The sequence below is a fragment of the Gigantopelta aegis genome, chromosome 13 (genome assembly GCF_016097555.1).
Source record: "Gigantopelta aegis isolate Gae_Host chromosome 13, Gae_host_genome, whole genome shotgun sequence".
NCBI lineage: Eukaryota > Metazoa > Mollusca > Gastropoda > Neomphalida > Peltospiridae > Gigantopelta > Gigantopelta aegis.
In genome coordinates this window covers 7,103,534-7,121,879 of record NC_054711.1, presented here as the reverse complement: position 1 = coordinate 7,121,879, position 18,346 = coordinate 7,103,534, and the positions used below count along the sequence as shown (strand labels likewise).

General features: G+C 40.3%; 1 protein-coding gene across 4 annotated transcripts in view; it reads right to left on the bottom strand.

Annotated features, from left to right (window-relative positions):
* LOC121387437 (caspase-8-like) overlaps positions 1 to 18,346 on the bottom strand; it is a 109,971-nt gene that overhangs the window by 57,108 nt on the left and 34,517 nt on the right. For 2 of the 4 annotated variants that reach the window (XM_041518551.1, XM_041518552.1), the window contains exons 5-7: positions 6,800 to 7,099; positions 4,651 to 4,846; positions 1,108 to 1,862 (exon numbers count right to left, since the gene is read on the bottom strand). The exons of 1 other annotated variant lie outside the window; for it this stretch is intronic. In XM_041518551.1, the coding sequence (XP_041374485.1) occupies positions 1,730 to 1,862; positions 4,651 to 4,846; positions 6,800 to 7,099 (629 nt within the window). In that variant the 3' untranslated portion in view covers positions 1,108 to 1,729. Of the gene's footprint in view, positions 1 to 1,107; positions 1,863 to 4,650; positions 4,847 to 6,799; positions 7,100 to 18,346 lie in introns of those variants that run through there. One more of the 4 variants, XM_041518554.1, reaches the window with a different exon arrangement.

Below are 18,346 nucleotides of genomic sequence, written 5' to 3'. Positions count from 1 at the left end.
GCATGTGGGATGGTGCATATAAAAGATCCATTGCTGCCTTAGAAAAAATGTAGCAGGTTTCTTCTAATGACTACGAGTCAGAATGACAAAATGTTTGACATCCAATAGCTGATGATTAATTAATCATTGTGCTCTAGTGGTGTCGTTAAACAAAACAAACTTTTGATTAGAAATATACAAACTTAAGAAAGATTTGAATTATAAGCACTGTGAACCTACTGTCATGTTGGGGTGGGACGTAGTCCAGTGGTACAGCGCTCACTCGATGCGCGGTCGGTGTGGGATGGATCCTTGTCAGTGGGCCCATTGGGCTATTTCTCATTCCAGCCAGTGCACCACGACTGGTATATCAAAGGCCGTGGTATGTACTACCCTGTCTGTGGGATGGTGCATATAAAAGATCCCTTGCTGCTAATCGAAAAGAGTAGCCCATGAAGTGGCGACAGCAGGTTTTCTCTCTCAATATACATGTATGTGTGGTCCTTAACCATATGTCCAACGCCATATCGCTGTACATAAAATGTGTTGAGGGTGTTGTTAAATAAAATATTTATTTCTTTTTCTACTGTCATGTTCACAGGGATAGACTGTACAGATCACTAATTTTACCTTTAATAAATATTTAACATTATTTTACTTTAATATGTACATATAAAAACAATGAAAATAACCCCAAAATATTTACATCAATTCCATCATCTAAAATTGGAGGAACAATGACAGTTCCCACATAATCCATTATTGATTTTTATAATCAATGATCACATTGGTAACGTGCTGAGGTTTCGTTAAACATACATTCCTTTCCTTTCCTCTATCTCTCGAACAAGTGTCAAAATAACCATATGTTAGACAACAAATAGCGATAGTTTAAAATGTGCTGAGGTGTCGTTAAACAAACATTCCTTTCCTCTCTCACTCTCGACCAAGTGTCAAAATAACCATATGTTAGACACCAAATAGCTGTAGTTTAAAATGTTCTGAGGTGTCGTTAAACAAACATTCCTTTCCTTTCCTCGCTCACTCTCGACCAAGTGTCAAAATAACCATATGTTAGACACCAAATAGCCGTAGTTTAAAATGTGCTGAGGTGTCGTTAAACAAACATTCCTTTCGTTTCCTCTCTCTCTCTCATTCTCGACCAAGTGTCAAAATAACCATATGTTAGACACCAAATAGCCATAGTTGTGTGCCGAGATGTTTTTAAACAAATATTTCTTTCATTATTAAAAACTGGTGATGTCTAGTAGCACTTAACTATACTTTTCATGCATCTCTAGTTATTTTGATCATATCATCTTCGACATTTCATAATCAGGGGTACAGAAATGAGAAATATTTCACTAGCCTGCCGGACCAGAACCAACTAAAATTTACTAGCCTGCCTGAATTTATACTAGTCCACCAGCTTATAGAACGATATATTAATGTTTAATAATATTATAATATGCACATCACATAATATATACCTAATAATATTCTAATAAAGAAATTTTTTCGCAGTTCATTCATATAGATTTACAAAATTCAAAAAAATAAAAAAATAAAAAAAAAAAAAATACTGTCAGAAAAAGACAGATCGCCCATCGGACTGATAGCTGCATTTTTCAACTCGTCTCTCAGAATTTGTATTCACATTTGGTGAGCGGGCGAGTACTTCCTGCACCCCTGATAATGCTAGTAGCAATGCTGTGAAGTCTCTATATTCTAGCAAACCACTGATGTCCTTTCATCTAAAAATTAACTTTTTCCGCAGCGTGTAGACTGGTGCTGGCGACTGTTTGCATACGCCCCTGCTCCTCATTGCGTATTCTGTACCCACTTCATTATTCACCAACAGCAGCAGACTCAAAATGTCTTCCCTGAAAAAAAAACAAAAAAACAACAAATCAAATATGAACAAAATCCAAGATATCTGATCTGGGCTCAGTCTGTAAAAATTGAAAATTGGCATAAACTATTTATGGGTTATGCAAAAAAAATTAAAATAAAAATAAATTGAAGTTGTTACGAGTGGGCCTTGGAAAAAGGGGGATTCCCAACACTCACCCGTAACACGCATTGAAAGTGATGAATCACACAACAAATTAACAAAGTTTATGAATATTTAATAGGAAGACAATAAGATATATACAAATACAGAATATGACAGTTTCTAATTTGGCAGATGAATATACAAATACAAGTGGGCAAACAAATATAATGCAAAAGTCCACAATCAAGGTTATATTTACCCAAAGTCTAGGAATGTCCAAGTTCAATCAAATCACATCATCAAGATCCAGTGCACACAAGTCTTCCATTAAGTCACATAAGCAAAGCACATATTCTTCAATTCAAAGTTCAAGCGAGCAAATCATATATTATACTTTGTCTCCGACGTGGAACAAGTTATCACTATATTAATACACAGTATTCTCTCCGACATGGATTACAAATATCATAATGCATAGTGACCGTCTGCCAGGAGGTCTACACATCAACTGAACTTCTCTCTCCTCTCTAACCCTGAATTCTGGGTAATCATAAGCTAAGAAGTTTGTAAAACTCACTAAAGGCCAATCTTATTATACCAATCCAAGCTAATCAATCAGTCATTGAAACACGGCTCTGCTCGCTCATGCAGAACTATCACTCATACCAAGCGTAATCTTTGAATTTAATTACAACTTCTTATGTATACCACAATATTGTAATAAATAGCACTAAATAATATATACACAAACCCATATACACAAACCCATAACAAAGTAATCCATTTCCTTTCTGCATAACCCGCCATGATGATGTAAATAATGTCCTGAATTTAATGCGTGAACGAAAAATGGGCGACACAAAACTAGATTTGTGTGAGCGACGTGCGAACAAAACAATCGTTCTCGCAAATCTCAGAGGCCTGGGGTTACAGAAATGATTACCCATATGGTTAAAAATATCTTGGTACATATCAAAGTGATACGTCCCACTAGAACGCCAAGTGAGATGTAACACTTCGATATCATCGATTGGCGCACTACAACCTTACAGGAACGTCAACTAAAAGAGTTGAGTGATATAAATTAAGATCGATTATGGGTAAAGCTCGTGACAACTGAAAATTATTTCACTCAGGACATAAAACATGATACGAAATGGAAGCTCGTTTAACATCCTATAAGTACTAACCGCCGAAATAAATTTATGTGGATGAGTTAAAAAAATATATTAACCACCAGTCCGACAGGTGACCCCCCCTCCCCCCCAATTATTCATCTTTATTTTCAGTTTATACTTTGTTACTCTTATCCTTCATGATTATACAACTGATGTTTAGGTAATATTCAGGCATGTATTCCATAATACGTCCATTCTACATTTCATAATGCTAGTAGCAATGCTGTGAAGTCTTTATATCCCAGCACATCACGGATCTCCTTTCATTTGAATGCACCAAAAAAACCCCAAAAATTTATAATCAAACATGAAAAAAATTTGCGAGGTAACATCTCTAGCTTTTCTTCTTCTTCTGTTTAGCTTTTCTCTAAGAATATCAAAATTCTGAAGAAACTATGTACATTATGTAGGCCTACATGCTGACCAGAAATACTGTATTTTTGTAAAATATATTTTTGCAAGTTTCAGAAATCATTAGACAATTTTTAACATTAAACAGTAGTTGCTAATCAATTTTCAACTGACAATAAATATCGCTAATAAAAGATTTTGAAAACAAAATTTTCCATGTCTTGGATTTTGAATCGACCAGAAAAAATAACAACGCTTGGTCAGGGCCATGAGAGGATCATCTGGACCAACTTTGGTTGAAACCTGCCTAGTGGAACATGAGAAGTAGAAAATGTGAAAAGTTGCCAGATGGTGCATCATCACATAAGCTAATAATGAATCTAGTATTCTGCCCTGAGTTTGCTTCCACTGTAACGACTATCAGATCACTTTATGACCACTAAAATTACATATTAAAGATCTATATATAAACGTTGTGTTGCATGGTTGTCATCATAATGTTTGTAGTATAGCCCCAACCAGATTAAATCCGATTTTACCTGTCAGTACTTTTGTAGGTCTACTTATTAAAAATATATATATATTACGAATTAAAATGAAAAATGACTGATATAAACATGAGCACACAACCTCAGACACATTGAATATACAGTCAATGGTATTTGAAACAAGACCATCTATTAAATGTGTTGTTTTCGTCGGGGTGGGTAAAGGTTCTGTTAGACGGAAACATCTTACAATTATTGGCTGCAAACTCAGGACAGTTCCTTTAAATTGGAGAACTCACAATTAAGTGATTACAGGTACAGACCCTAGTCTCAGCCCAAGAAAATGGACACTAAGTTTTGTTAATTACTCTACAAACACCCAACTCACCTGGATATGGTTACAATGGAGCGACGCTAAAGCCAGCGATGTTTAAATGGGGAAATACCGTCTAAAAGTAACTAGAGCATGTTTCGATAACCATTATTTCTCAGACGAATGTGCATTTTTAGAATGATGATGTGGGTATTACAAAAACCTGGATCACCAGAACCACTTCTGGTGTACGAGAATTTATATTCTAAATAATAAAATGTACCGGTAAGTATGTTGTAGTGTTTAAAAACTAGGGTCTGTCGCTTTAATATATTGATAGCTTACTTCTTAGCATATTTGTTCAGCATCTCTGTCAGCTTGGAGATGTACCAGGATCCCTGCGTCTTTGATCTGTACGACACAAACCCCACCACCGTGGCGTATCCGAACAGAAAATCAGATTCATTTGGAATTACTTTCGTTAGTGGTGGTGCGTCTACGTCGACAAGTTCGTATGGACTGTCTGTCTGTATTTCTTGACCTGTGAAGATCGGACATCATATTTCAGTGTAAAGCCTAACACACACAGCGAACAACTGTTTTTCGAAAACAGAAACATGTTTCGTGTTTCGATCAACCTTCCGCAGATGTCGAAATGAGTCAACACACACAGCAAACAAAAACATGCGGAACATGACCAGTACTCTATTTTATGTTAATGTAAATTGTGTATAAATTAAATCTTTTAATATATGGTTTGATATTAAAAGACAGTAGATTTGCCTTTAGTATAATGTGGAAATTATCTGGAACCAAAGCCGATAAAGGCAATATTCTAGTAAGCAGTCTCTTTCCTGCTTCGATCCAAATATCCTGGAGAAGCGATAGCATAGAGACACGGTCGTCCTGCCCATTTTTCTAGTAATAGTTCCTCACTTCCAGAGGTTCCACACCAGTTCACTGGCAGATGCCATTTTGATGTCATGTGCCTCGTATTCATTCGATGATTGGTCTATTGTCCAATGACGTTTTGTCTGTAGCGAATTTCAGTTTCACAAGCAACGCACACAGTGAAACACATCGGAGCGAAATACCTAAACATGTTTTGAAATCAAACAATTTGGTTCGCGAAAACATGTTTCAAAATCGACCTAAACATGTTTTTTTGTTTCGGAAAAAACATGTTTTTGACTGCAGTGTGTGTTAGGCTTTAGACAGATGTTTGAGAAAGTCACTAGCCCTCACAGAAACTTTGGTTAGTGCTTACATACATATATCATAGTAATACAGTTGATAATACATATACTGCCAGTGTCTGACAAATTTTTGAGAAAGTCACTGGCCCTCACACAAGCTTTGACTAGTGCTTACATACATGTATTATAGTCATACAGTTGATAATACACATACTGCCAGTGTCTGACAAATGTTTGAGAAAGTCACTAGCCCTCACACAAGCTTTGACTAGTGCTTACATACATGTATGATACATGTAGTAATACAGTTGATAATACACATACTGCCAGTGTCTGACAAATGTTTGAGAAAGTCACTGGCCCTCACACAAGCTTTGACTAGTGCTTACATGTATGTATTATAGTCATACAGTTGATAATACACATACTGCCAGTGTCTGACAAATGTTTGAGAAAGTCACTGGCCCTCACACAAGCTTTGGTTAGTGCTTACATACATGTATTATAGTAATACAGTTGATAATACACATACTGCCAGTGTTTAACAAATGTTTATGAAAGTCACTGGCCCTCACAGAAGCTTTGGTTAGTGCTTACATACATGTATTATGGTAATACAATGAATGAATGAATGAATGTTTAATGACACCCCAGGACAAAAATACACATCAATACACATCGGCTATTATAAAAGATAAGTATAATATGGAAATATTTATAGTAATACAAGTACGGTACATGTAATACAGATGAATGTTTTCACTAGTCAAGACCAAAAATTCACTAGCCAGAACGGAGGACCGGTGTATATTTGTCGAACTCTGCATACTTAGAGGATACCTAACAGGCTATGACTAGAGCTGGGTGGTACTGAAATTTGAGGTTCAGTATCGGTATTTTTCGCATGATTTACCTTGGTATCGGTACGGTATTCAGTATTGACACAATACCAATACCGATAGCTTGCGGTATTTTCAGTATACTCGGCTTTAAATGCATACCTGAGTTAAGGCTCACGAGCTAATTTCATATAAATTCCATACACACGGCTCTCGTTCATCACATATATTGTCAGTGCTTTACTAAATGGCAGGAAACATTTTTCAATACCGAAATTTCGGTATTTTGAAATTTGCTTGGTACGATACCGATATCGAACGGTTTATATACGGTATATTGCCTAGCTCTACCTATTACAGATTATCTGTCCCAAGTGGATGTATGTTGTAAACCTTGGGTCAGTAATAAAACATTTTTAAACAAAATGTTCAAGGAGAAATATTTTGTAAAGTACACACCACATTGTTCCTCTGTCCCTTGACAAGCTTGAATGAAAAACAGCTTTGGTTTTCCTGCCAGGGATGAACATGTCTGCGATTTGAATGGACCCGTGAGATCTGTGATGCTGAGCAGTCGACCATTAGTACCGTAGAGCTTTCCTTCTACCCCGTGAGATAAAATACAACAGACGAAACAGTCGAATGCTGAATGGTCTTCCAGAGAGACTTGAGACGCGAGATCAGTCATACCTTTATCAGTCAGGTTCGTGTGACATTTCACGATGAACTGCAGTCTCTGAAATGTGTCTTGTAGGTTTTCTAAAAGCAAAAATGTAGAAAACTTGGATCATTTTCTCTTTTATGAATACTTAGCCTGACCTCAAAAAATGACATTCCCCTCCCCCACCCCACCCTTCAGGTATGTTAGTAAACTGGTCCGAATATCCCAACAGCCAATCCCAATCTTCCAACTATTTCACATAAAAAGTTAGTTTGTTTTGTTTAATGGCACCACTAGAGCACATTGATTTATTAATCATCGGCTATTGGATGTCAAACATTTGGTAATTTTGACATATAGTCTTAAGAAAGGAAACTCGGTACGTTTTTCCATTAGTAGCAAGGGATCTTTTATATACACCATCCCACAGACAGGATAGCAAATACATGTGTACCACATATTCCAGATAAAAAAAACCCAGTCAAGTACACCATCAGAAAAACCATGATAGCGTAGATTTTACAAGAGTACAGAAAAGATGTCCAGACCGTATAAGAGGAAAGAAAGAAGGAAGTTTCAGACATGTGACCAGAACAGCAAGCAGAAAACTCATTGGAAGATAACGTAGCACATTAGAACGAAACCGTTCCTACATACGTGTGTAAAGTTCTGTATTTCACACTGGCACGAACGTAGAAAATTATCACTTTCAATTTTAGAATTCCAATTGTATAATTATTTCATCGAAATAAAATACTATGAAATAGCAATGTTTTTTTCAGGAAATTTTAATCTACAGAAAAAGGGGAATTCCCCATTCTGTTGGCAGGGGTTCAAATATTTTCACAAAAATTACTTGCCCCATATATTTTTCCACTTGCCCATACTTCTTAAGGTAACCAATTGTGTTACTCCTATTTAATTTAATACACTGCTTAATAATGTAATAATCTTGAAAGTAATTGGTTTAATTGCACAAATAAAGAATTTTGCCAATAAGGTTACAACACTTACATAGGAAGTACTAAATGTATATGTCTGTCCAGTAGTTTCCACTGTCTTCTCTACTTGTTGATTTAAACTGTATATTTTAAATAGTGTCCATTTGTTGATTTAAAGTTTGTTATTTGTTTGGTAGTGTCCACTTGTTCATCTAGATATAATTATTGTGTCAATGTATGTTGTATGGCTGTAGATGTGGTGAGCTCCCTTTCCACTTGTTAGCCAGTCTTTTATGGCTGGCATTGGTTCAAAAATGTTTAAGGATTTTGGCCCATGTGTCATTATTCAATTTATTGTAAGCATATTATTTAACACTCTCTGACCTAAAATTCTTCTCTGGGATGTTTTTACCCTGTTCAAAGCTGAGAAGAGTCTCTCGCAAACAGCCGTAGCTGGCCTCAAAGTAAACATGAGTTCTGTTACTCTGCAAATGTTTTTACCCTGTTCATAGCTGAGAAGAGTCTCTCGCAAACAGCCGTAGCTGGCCTCAAAGTAAACATGAGTTCTGTTACTCTGCAAATGTTTTTACCCTGTTCATAGCTGAGAAGAGTCTCTCGCAAACAGCCGTAGCTGGCCTCAAAGTAAACATGAGTTCTGTTACTCTGCAAATGTTTTTACCCTGTTCATAGCTGAGAAGAGTCTCTCGCAAACAGCCGTAGCTGGCCTCAAAGTAAACATGAGTTCTGTTACTCTGCAAATGTTTTTACCCTGTTCATAGCTGAGAAGAGTCTCTCGCAAACAGCCGTAGCTGGCCTCAAAGTAAACATGAGTTCTGTTACTCTGCAAATGTTTTTACCCTGTTCATAGCTGAGAAGAGTCTCTCGCAAACAGCCGTAGCTGGCCTCAAAGTAAACATGAGATCTGTTACTCTGCAAATGTTTTTACCCTGTTCATAGCTGAGAAGAGTCTCTCGCAAACAGCCGTAGCTGGCCTCAAAGTAAACATGAGTTCTGTTACTCTGCAAATGTTTTTACCCTGTTCATAGCTGAGAAGAGTCTCTCGCAAACAGCCGTAGCTGGCCTCAAAGTAAACATGAGTTCTGTTACTCTGCAAATGTTTTTACCCTGTTCATAGCTGAGAAGAGTCTCTCGCAAACAGCCGTAGCTGGCCTCAAAGTAAACATGAGTTCTGTTACTCTGAAAATGTTTTTACCCTGTTCATAGCTGAGAAGTCTCTCGCAAACAGCCGTAGCTGGCCTCAAAGTAAACATGAGTTCTGTTACTCTGCAAATGTTTTTACCCTGTTCATAGCTGAGAAGAGTCTCTCGCAAACAGCCGTAGCTGGCCTCAAAGTAAACATGAGTTCTGTTACTCTGCAAATGTTTTTACCCTGTTCATAGCTGAGAAGTCTCTCGCAAACAGCCGTAGCTGGCCTCAAAGTAAACATGAGTTCTGTTACTCTGCAAATGTTTTTACCCTGTTCATAGCTGAGAAGAGTCTCTCGCAAACAGCCGTAGCTGGCCTCAAAGTAAACATGAGTTCTGTTACTCTGCAAATGTTTTTACCCTGTTCATAGCTGAGAAGAGTCTCTCGCAAACAGCCGTAGCTGGCCTCAAAGTAAACATGAGATCTGTTACTCTGCAAATGTTTTTACCCTGTTCATAGCTGAGAAGAGTCTCTCGCAAACAGCCGTAGCTGGCCTCAAAGTAAACATGAGTTCTGTTACTCTGCAAATGTTTTTACCCTGTTCATAGCTGAGAAGAGTCTCTCGCAAACAGCCGTAGCTGGCCTCAAAGTAAACATGAGTTCTGTTACTCTGCAAATGTTTTTACCCTGTTGATAGCTGAGAAGAGTCTCTCGCAAACAGCCGTAGCTGGCCTCAAAGTAAACATGAGTTCTGTTACTCTGCAAATGTTTTTACCCTGTTCATAGCTGAGAAGTCTCTCGCAAACAGCCGTAGCTGGCCTCAAAGTAAACATGAGTTCTGTTACTCTGCAAATGTTTTTACCCTGTTCATAGCTGAGAAGTCTCTCGCAAACAGCCGTAGCTGGCCTCAAAGTAAACATGAGTTCTGTTACTCTGCAAATGTTTTTACCCTGTTCATAGCTGAGAAGAGTCTCTCGCAAACAGCCGTAGCTGGCCTCAAAGTAAACATGAGTTCTGTTACTCTGCAAATGTTTTTACCCTGTTCATAGCTGAGAAGAGTCTCTCGCAAACAGCCGTAGCTGGCCTCAAAGTAAACATGAGTTCTGTTACTCTGCAAATGTTTTTACCCTGTTCATAGCTGAGAAGTCTCTCGCAAACAGCCGTAGCTGGCCTCAAAGTAAACATGAGCTCTGTTACTCTGCAAATGTTTTTACCCTGTTCATAGCTGAGAAGTCTCTCGCAAACAGCCGTAGCTGGCCTCAAAGTAAACATGAGTTCTGTTACTCTGCAAATGTTTTTACCCTGTTCATAGCTGAGAAGTCTCTCGCAAACAGCCGTAGCTGGCCTCAAAGTAAACATGAGTTCTGTTACTCTGCAAATGTTTTTACCCTGTTCATAGCTGAGAAGAGTCTCTCGCAAACAGCCGTAGCTGGCCTCAAAGTAAACATGAGTTCTGTTACTCTGCAAATGTTTTTACCCTGTTCATAGCTGAGAAGAGTCTCTCGCAAACAGCCGTAGCTGGCCTCAAAGTAAACATGAGTTCTGTTACTCTGCAAATGTTTTTACCCTGTTCATAGCTGAGAAGAGTCTCTCGCAAACAGCCGTAGCTGGCCTCAAAGTAAACATGAGTTCTGTTACTCTGCAAATGTTTTTACCCTGTTCATAGCTGAGAAGAGTCTCTCGCAAACAGCCGTAGCTGGCCTCAAAGTAAACATGAGTTCTGTTACTCTGCAAATGTTTTTACCCTGTTCATAGCTGAGAAGAGTCTCTCGCAAACAGCCGTAGCTGGCCTCAAAGTAAACATGAGTTCTGTTACTCTGCAAATGTTTTTACCCTGTTCATAGCTGAGAAGTCTCTCGCAAACAGCCGTAGCTGGCCTCAAAGTAAACATGAGTTCTGTTACTCTGCAAATGTTTTTACCCTGTTCATAGCTGAGAAGAGTCTCTCGCAAACAGCCGTAGCTGGCCTCAAAGTAAACATGAGTTCTGTTACTCTGCAAATGTTTTTACCCTGTTCATAGCTGAGAAGAGTCTCTCGCAAACAGCCGTAGCTGGCCTCAAAGTAAACATGAGTTCTGTTACTCTGCAAATGTTTTTACCCTGTTCATAGCTGAGAAGTCTCTCGCAAACAGCCGTAGCTGGCCTCAAAGTAAACATGAGTTCTGTTACTCTGCAAATGTTTTTACCCTGTTCATAGCTGAGAAGAGTCTCTCGCAAACAGCCGTAGCTGGCCTCAAAGTAAACATGAGTTCTGTTACTCTGCAAATGTTTTTACCCTGTTCATAGCTGAGCAAAAGTCTCTCGCAAACAGCCGTAGCTGGCCTCAAAGTAAACATGAGTTCTGTTACTCTGCAAATGTTTTTACCCTGTTCATAGCTGAGAAGAGTCTCTCGCAAACAGCCGTAGCTGGCCTCAAAGTAAACATGAGTTCTGTTACTCTGCAAATGTTTTTACCCTGTTCATAGCTGAGAAGAGTCTCTCGCAAACAGCCGTAGCTGGCCTCAAAGTAAACATGAGTTCTGTTACTCTGCAAATGTTTTTACCCTGTTCATAGCTGAGAAGAGTCTCTCGCAAACAGCCGTAGCTGGCCTCAAAGTAAACATGAGTTCTGTTACTCTGCAAATGTTTTTACCCTGTTCATAGCTGAGAAGAGTCTCTCGCAAACAGCCGTAGCTGGCCTCAAAGTAAACATGAGTTCTGTTACTCTGCAAATGTTTTTACCCTGTTCATAGCTGAGAAGAGTCTCTCGCAAACAGCCGTAGCTGGCCTCAAAGTAAACATGAGTTCTGTTACTCTGCAAATGTTTTTACCCTGTTCATAGCTGAGAAGAGTCTCTCGCAAACAGCCGTAGCTGGCCTCAAAGTAAACATGAGTTCTGTTACTCTGCAAATGTTTTTACCCTGTTCATAGCTGAGAAGAGTCTCTCGCAAACAGCCGTAGCTGGCCTCAAAGTAAACATGAGTTCTGTTACTCTGCAAATGTTTTTACCCTGTTCATAGCTGAGAAGAGTCTCTCGCAAACAGCCGTAGCTGGCCTCAAAGTAAACATGAGTTCTGTTACTCTGCAAATGTTTTTACCCTGTTCATAGCTGAGAAGAGTCTCTCGCAAACAGCCGTAGCTGGCCTCAAAGTAAACATGAGTTCTGTTACTCTGCAAATGTTTTTACCCTGTTCATAGCTGAGAAGTCTCTCGCAAACAGCCGTAGCTGGCCTCAAAGTAAACATGAGTTCTGTTACTCTGCAAATGTTTTTACCCTGTTCATAGCTGAGAAGAGTCTCTCGCAAACAGCCGTAGCTGGCCTCAAAGTAAACATGAGTTCTGTTACTCTGCAAATGTTTTTACCCTGTTCATAGCTGAGAAGTCTCTCGCAAACAGCCGTAGCTGGCCTCAAAGTAAACATGAGTTCTGTTACTCTGCAAATGTTTTTACCCTGTTCATAGCTGAGAAGAGTCTCTCGCAAACAGCCGTAGCTGGCCTCAAAGTAAACATGAGTTCTGTTACTCTGCAAATGTTTTTACCCTGTTCATAGCTGAGAAGAGTCTCTCGCAAACAGCCGTAGCTGGCCTCAAAGTAAACATGAGTTCTGTTACTCTGCAAATGTTTTTACCCTGTTCATAGCTGAGAAGAGTCTCTCGCAAACAGCCGTAGCTGGCCTCAAAGTAAACATGAGTTCTGTTACTCTGCAAATGTTTTTACCCTGTTCATAGCTGAGAAGAGTCTCTCGCAAACAGCCGTAGCTGGCCTCAAAGTAAACATGAGTTCTGTTACTCTGCAAATGTTTTTACCCTGTTCATAGCTGAGAAGAGTCTCTCGCAAACAGCCGTAGCTGGCCTCAAAGTAAACATGAGTTCTGTTACTCTGCAAATGTTTTTACCCTGTTCATAGCTGAGAAGAGTCTCTCGCAAACAGCCGTAGCTGGCCTCAAAGTAAACATGAGTTCTGTTACTCTGCAAATGTTTTTACCCTGTTCATAGCTGAGAAGAGTCTCTCGCAAACAGCCGTAGCTGGCCTCAAAGTAAACATGAGTTCTGTTACTCTGCAAATGTTTTTACCCTGTTCATAGCTGAGAAGAGTCTCTCGCAAACAGCCGTAGCTGGCCTCAAAGTAAACATGAGTTCTGTTACTCTGCAAATGTTTTTACCCTGTTCATAGCTGAGAAGAGTCTCTCGCAAACAGCCGTAGCTGGCCTCAAAGTAAACATGAGTTCTGTTACTCTGCAAATGTTTTTACCCTGTTCATAGCTGAGAAGAGTCTCTCGCAAACAGCCGTAGCTGGCCTCAAAGTAAACATGAGTTCTGTTACTCTGCAAATGTTTTTACCCTGTTCATAGCTGAGAAGAGTCTCTCGCAAACAGCCGTAGCTGGCCTCAAAGTAAACATGAGTTCTGTTACTCTGCAAATGTTTTTACCCTGTTCATAGCTGAGAAGAGTCTCTCGCAAACAGCCGTAGCTGGCCTCAAAGTAAACATGAGTTCTGTTACTCTGCAAATGTTTTTACCCTGTTCATAGCTGAGAAGAGTCTCTCGCAAACAGCCGTAGCTGGCCTCAAAGTAAACATGAGTTCTGTTACTCTGCAAATGTTTTTACCCTGTTCATAGCTGAGAAGAGTCTCTCGCAAACAGCCGTAGCTGGCCTCAAAGTAAACATGAGTTCTGTTACTCTGCAAATGTTTTTACCCTGTTCATAGCTGAGAAGAGTCTCTCGCAAACAGCCGTAGCTGGCCTCAAAGTAAACATGAGTTCTGTTACTCTGCAAATGTTTTTACCCTGTTCATAGCTGAGAAGAGTCTCTCGCAAACAGCCGTAGCTGGCCTCAAAGTAAACATGAGTTCTGTTACTCTGCAAATGTTTTTACCCTGTTCATAGCTGAGAAGAGTCTCTCGCAAACAGCCGTAGCTGGCCTCAAAGTAAACATGAGTTCTGTTACTCTGCAAATGTTTTTACCCTGTTCATAGCTGAGAAGAGTCTCTCGCAAACAGCCGTAGCTGGCCTCAAAGTAAACATGAGTTCTGTTACTCTGCAAATGTTTTTACCCTGTTCATAGCTGAGAAGAGTCTCTCGCAAACAGCCGTAGCTGGCCTCAAAGTAAACATGAGTTCTGTTACTCTGCAAATGTTTTTACCCTGTTCATAGCTGAGAAGAGTCTCTCGCAAACAGCCGTAGCTGGCCTCAAAGTAAACATGAGTTCTGTTACTCTGCAAATGTTTTTACCCTGTTCATAGCTGAGAAGAGTCTCTCGCAAACAGCCGTAGCTGGCCTCAAAGTAAACATGAGTTCTGTTACTCTGCAAATGTTTTTACCCTGTTCATAGCTGAGAAGAGTCTCTCGCAAACAGCCGTAGCTGGCCTCAAAGTAAACATGAGTTCTGTTACTCTGCAAATGTTTTTACCCTGTTCATAGCTGAGAAGAGTCTCTCGCAAACAGCCGTAGCTGGCCTCAAAGTAAACATGAGTTCTGTTACTCTGCAAATGTTTTTACCCTGTTCATAGCTGAGAAAGTCTCTCGCAAACAGCCGTAGCTGGCCTCAAAGTAAACATGAGTTCTGTTACTCTGCAAATGTTTTTACCCTGTTCATAGCTGAGAAGAGTCTCTCGCAAACAGCCGTAGCTGGCCTCAAAGTAAACATGAGTTCTGTTACTCTGCAAATGTTTTTACCCTGTTCATAGCTGAGAAGAGTCTCTCGCAAACAGCCGTAGCTGGCCTCAAAGTAAACATGAGTTCTGTTACTCTGCAAATGTTTTTACCCTGTTCATAGCTGAGAAGAGTCTCTCGCAAACAGCCGTAGCTGGCCTCAAAGTAAACATGAGTTCTGTTACTCTGCAAATGTTTTTACCCTGTTCATAGCTGAGAAGAGTCTCTCGCAAACAGCCGTAGCTGGCCTCAAAGTAAACATGAGTTCTGTTACTCTGCAAATGTTTTTACCCTGTTCATAGCTGAGAAGAGTCTCTCGCAAACAGCCGTAGCTGGCCTCAAAGTAAACATGAGTTCTGTTACTCTGCAAATGTTTTTACCCTGTTCATAGCTGAGAAGAGTCTCTCGCAAACAGCCGTAGCTGGCCTCAAAGTAAACATGAGTTCTGTTACTCTGCAAATGTTTTTACCCTGTTCATAGCTGAGAAGAGTCTCTCGCAAACAGCCGTAGCTGGCCTCAAAGTAAACATGAGTTCTGTTACTCTGCAAATGTTTTTACCCTGTTCATAGCTGAGAAGTCTCTCGCAAACAGCCGTAGCTGGCCTCAAAGTAAACATGAGTTCTGTTACTCTGCAAATGTTTTTACCCTGTTCATAGCTGAGAAGAGTCTCTCGCAAACAGCCGTAGCTGGCCTCAAAGTAAACATGAGTTCTGTTACTCTGCAAATGTTTTTACCCTGTTCATAGCTGAGAAGAGTCTCTCGCAAACAGCCGTAGCTGGCCTCAAAGTAAACATGAGTTCTGTTACTCTGCAAATGTTTTTACCCTGTTCATAGCTGAGAAGAGTCTCTCGCAAACAGCCGTAGCTGGCCTCAAAGTAAACATGAGTTCTGTTACTCTGCAAATGTTTTTACCCTGTTCATAGCTGAGAAGAGTCTCTCGCAAACAGCCGTAGCTGGCCTCAAAGTAAACATGAGTTCTGTTACTCTGCAAATGTTTTTACCCTGTTCATAGCTGAGAAGAGTCTCTCGCAAACAGCCGTAGCTGGCCTCAAAGTAAACATGAGTTCTGTTACTCTGCAAATGTTTTTACCCTGTTCATAGCTGAGAAGTCTCTCGCAAACAGCCGTAGCTGGCCTCAAAGTAAACATGAGTTCTGTTACTCTGCAAATGTTTTTACCCTGTTCATAGCTGAGAAGTCTCTCGCAAACAGCCGTAGCTGGCCTCAAAGTAAACATGAGTTCTGTTACTCTGCAAATGTTTTTACCCTGTTCATAGCTGAGAAACGTCTCTCACAAACAGCCGTAGCTGGCCTCAAAGTAAACATGAGTTCTGTTACTCTGAAAATGTTTTTACCCTGTTCATAGCTGAGAAACGTCTCTCACAAACAGCCGTAGCTGGCCTCAAAGTAAACATGAGTTCTGTTACTCTGCAAATGTTTTTACCCTGTTCATAGCTGAGAAGAGTCTCTCGCAAACAGCCGTAGCTGGGCTCAAAGTAAACATGAGTTCTGTTACTCTGCAAATGTTTTTACCCTGTTCATAGCTGAGAAGAGTCTCTCGCAAACAGCCGTAGCTGGGCTCAAAGTAAACATGAGTTCTGTTACTCTGCAAATGTTTTTACCCTGTTCATAGCTGAGAAGAGTCTCTCGCAAACAGCCGTAGCTGGCCTCAAAGTAAACATGAGTTCTGTTACTCTGCAAATGTTTTTACCCTGTTCATAGCTGAGAAGAGTCTCTCGCAAACAGCCGTAGCTGGCCTCAAAGTAAACATGAGTTCTGTTACTCTGCAAATGTTTTTACCCTGTTCATAGCTGAGAAGTCTCTCGCAAACAGCCGTAGCTGGCCTCAAAGTAAACATGAGTTCTGTTACTCTGCAAATGTTTTTACCCTGTTCATAGCTGAGAAGTCTCTCGCAAACAGCCGTAGCTGGCCTCAAAGTAAACATGAGTTCTGTTACTCTGCAAATGTTTTTACCCTGTTCATAGCTGAGAAGTCTCTCGCAAACAGCCGTAGCTGGCCTCAAAGTAAACATGAGTTCTGTTACTCTGCAAATGTTTTTACCCTGTTCATAGCTGAGAAGTCTCTCGCAAACAGCCGTAGCTGGCCTCAAAGTAAACATGAGTTCTGTTACTCTGCAAATGTTTTTACCCTGTTCATAGCTGAGAAGTCTCTCGCAAACAGCCGTAGCTGGCCTCAAAGTAAACATGAGTTCTGTTACTCTGCAAATGTTTTTACCCTGTTCATAGCTGAGAAGTCTCTCGCAAACAGCCGTAGCTGGCCTCAAAGTAAACATGAGTTCTGTTACTCTGCAAATGTTTTTACCCTGTTCATAGCTGAGAAGTCTCTCGCAAACAGCCGTAGCTGGCCTCAAAGTAAACATGAGTTCTGTTACTCTGCAAATGTTTTTACCCTGTTCATAGCTGAGAAGAGTCTCTCGCAAACAGCCGTAGCTGGCCTCAAAGTAAACATGAGTTCTGTTACTCTGCAAATGTTTTTACCCTGTTCATAGCTGAGAAGAGTCTCTCGCAAACAGCCGTAGCTGGCCTCAAAGTAAACATGAGTTCTGTTACTCTGCAAATGTTTTTACCCTGTTCATAGCTGAGAAGAGTCTCTCGCAAACAGCCGTAGCTGGCCTCAAAGTAAACATGAGTTCTGTTACTCTGCAAATGTTTTTACCCTGTTCATAGCTGAGAAGTCTCTCGCAAACAGCCGTAGCTGGCCTCAAAGTAAACATGAGTTCTGTTACTCTGCAAATGTTTTTACCCTGTTCATAGCTGAGAAGAGTCTCTCGCAAACAGCCGTAGCTGGCCTCAAAGTAAACATGAGTTCTGTTACTCTGCAAATGTTTTTACCCTGTTCATAGCTGAGAAGAGTCTCTCGCAAACAGCCGTAGCTGGCCTCAAAGTAAACATGAGTTCTGTTACTCTGCAAATGTTTTTACCCTGTTCATAGCTGAGAAGAGTCTCTCGCAAACAGCCGTAGCTGGCCTCAAAGTAAACATGAGTTCTGTTACTCTGCAAATGTTTTTACCCTGTTCATAGCTGAGAAGAGTCTCTCGCAAACAGCCGTAGCTGGCCTCAAAGTAAACATGAGTTCTGTTACTCTGCAAATGTTTTTACCCTGTTCATAGCTGAGAAGAGTCTCTCGCAAACAGCCGTAGCTGGCCTCAAAGTAAACATGAGTTCTGTTACTCTGCAAATGTTTTTACCCTGTTCATAGCTGAGAAGAGTCTCTCGCAAACAGCCGTAGCTGGCCTCAAAGTAAACATGAGTTCTGTTACTCTGCAAATGTTTTTACCCTGTTCATAGCTGAGAAGAGTCTCTCGCAAACAGCCGTAGCTGGCCTCAAAGTAAACATGAGTTCTGTTACTCTGCAAATGTTTTTACCCTGTTCATAGCTGAGAAGAGTCTCTCGCAAACAGCCGTAGCTGGCCTCAAAGTAAACATGAGTTCTGTTACTCTGCAAATGTTTTTACCCTGTTCATAGCTGAGAAGAGTCTCTCGCAAACAGCCGTAGCTGGCCTCAAAGTAAACATGAGTTCTGTTACTCTGCAAATGTTTTTACCCTGTTCATAGCTGAGAAGAGTCTCTCGCAAACAGCCGTAGCTGGCCTCAAAGTAAACATGAGTTCTG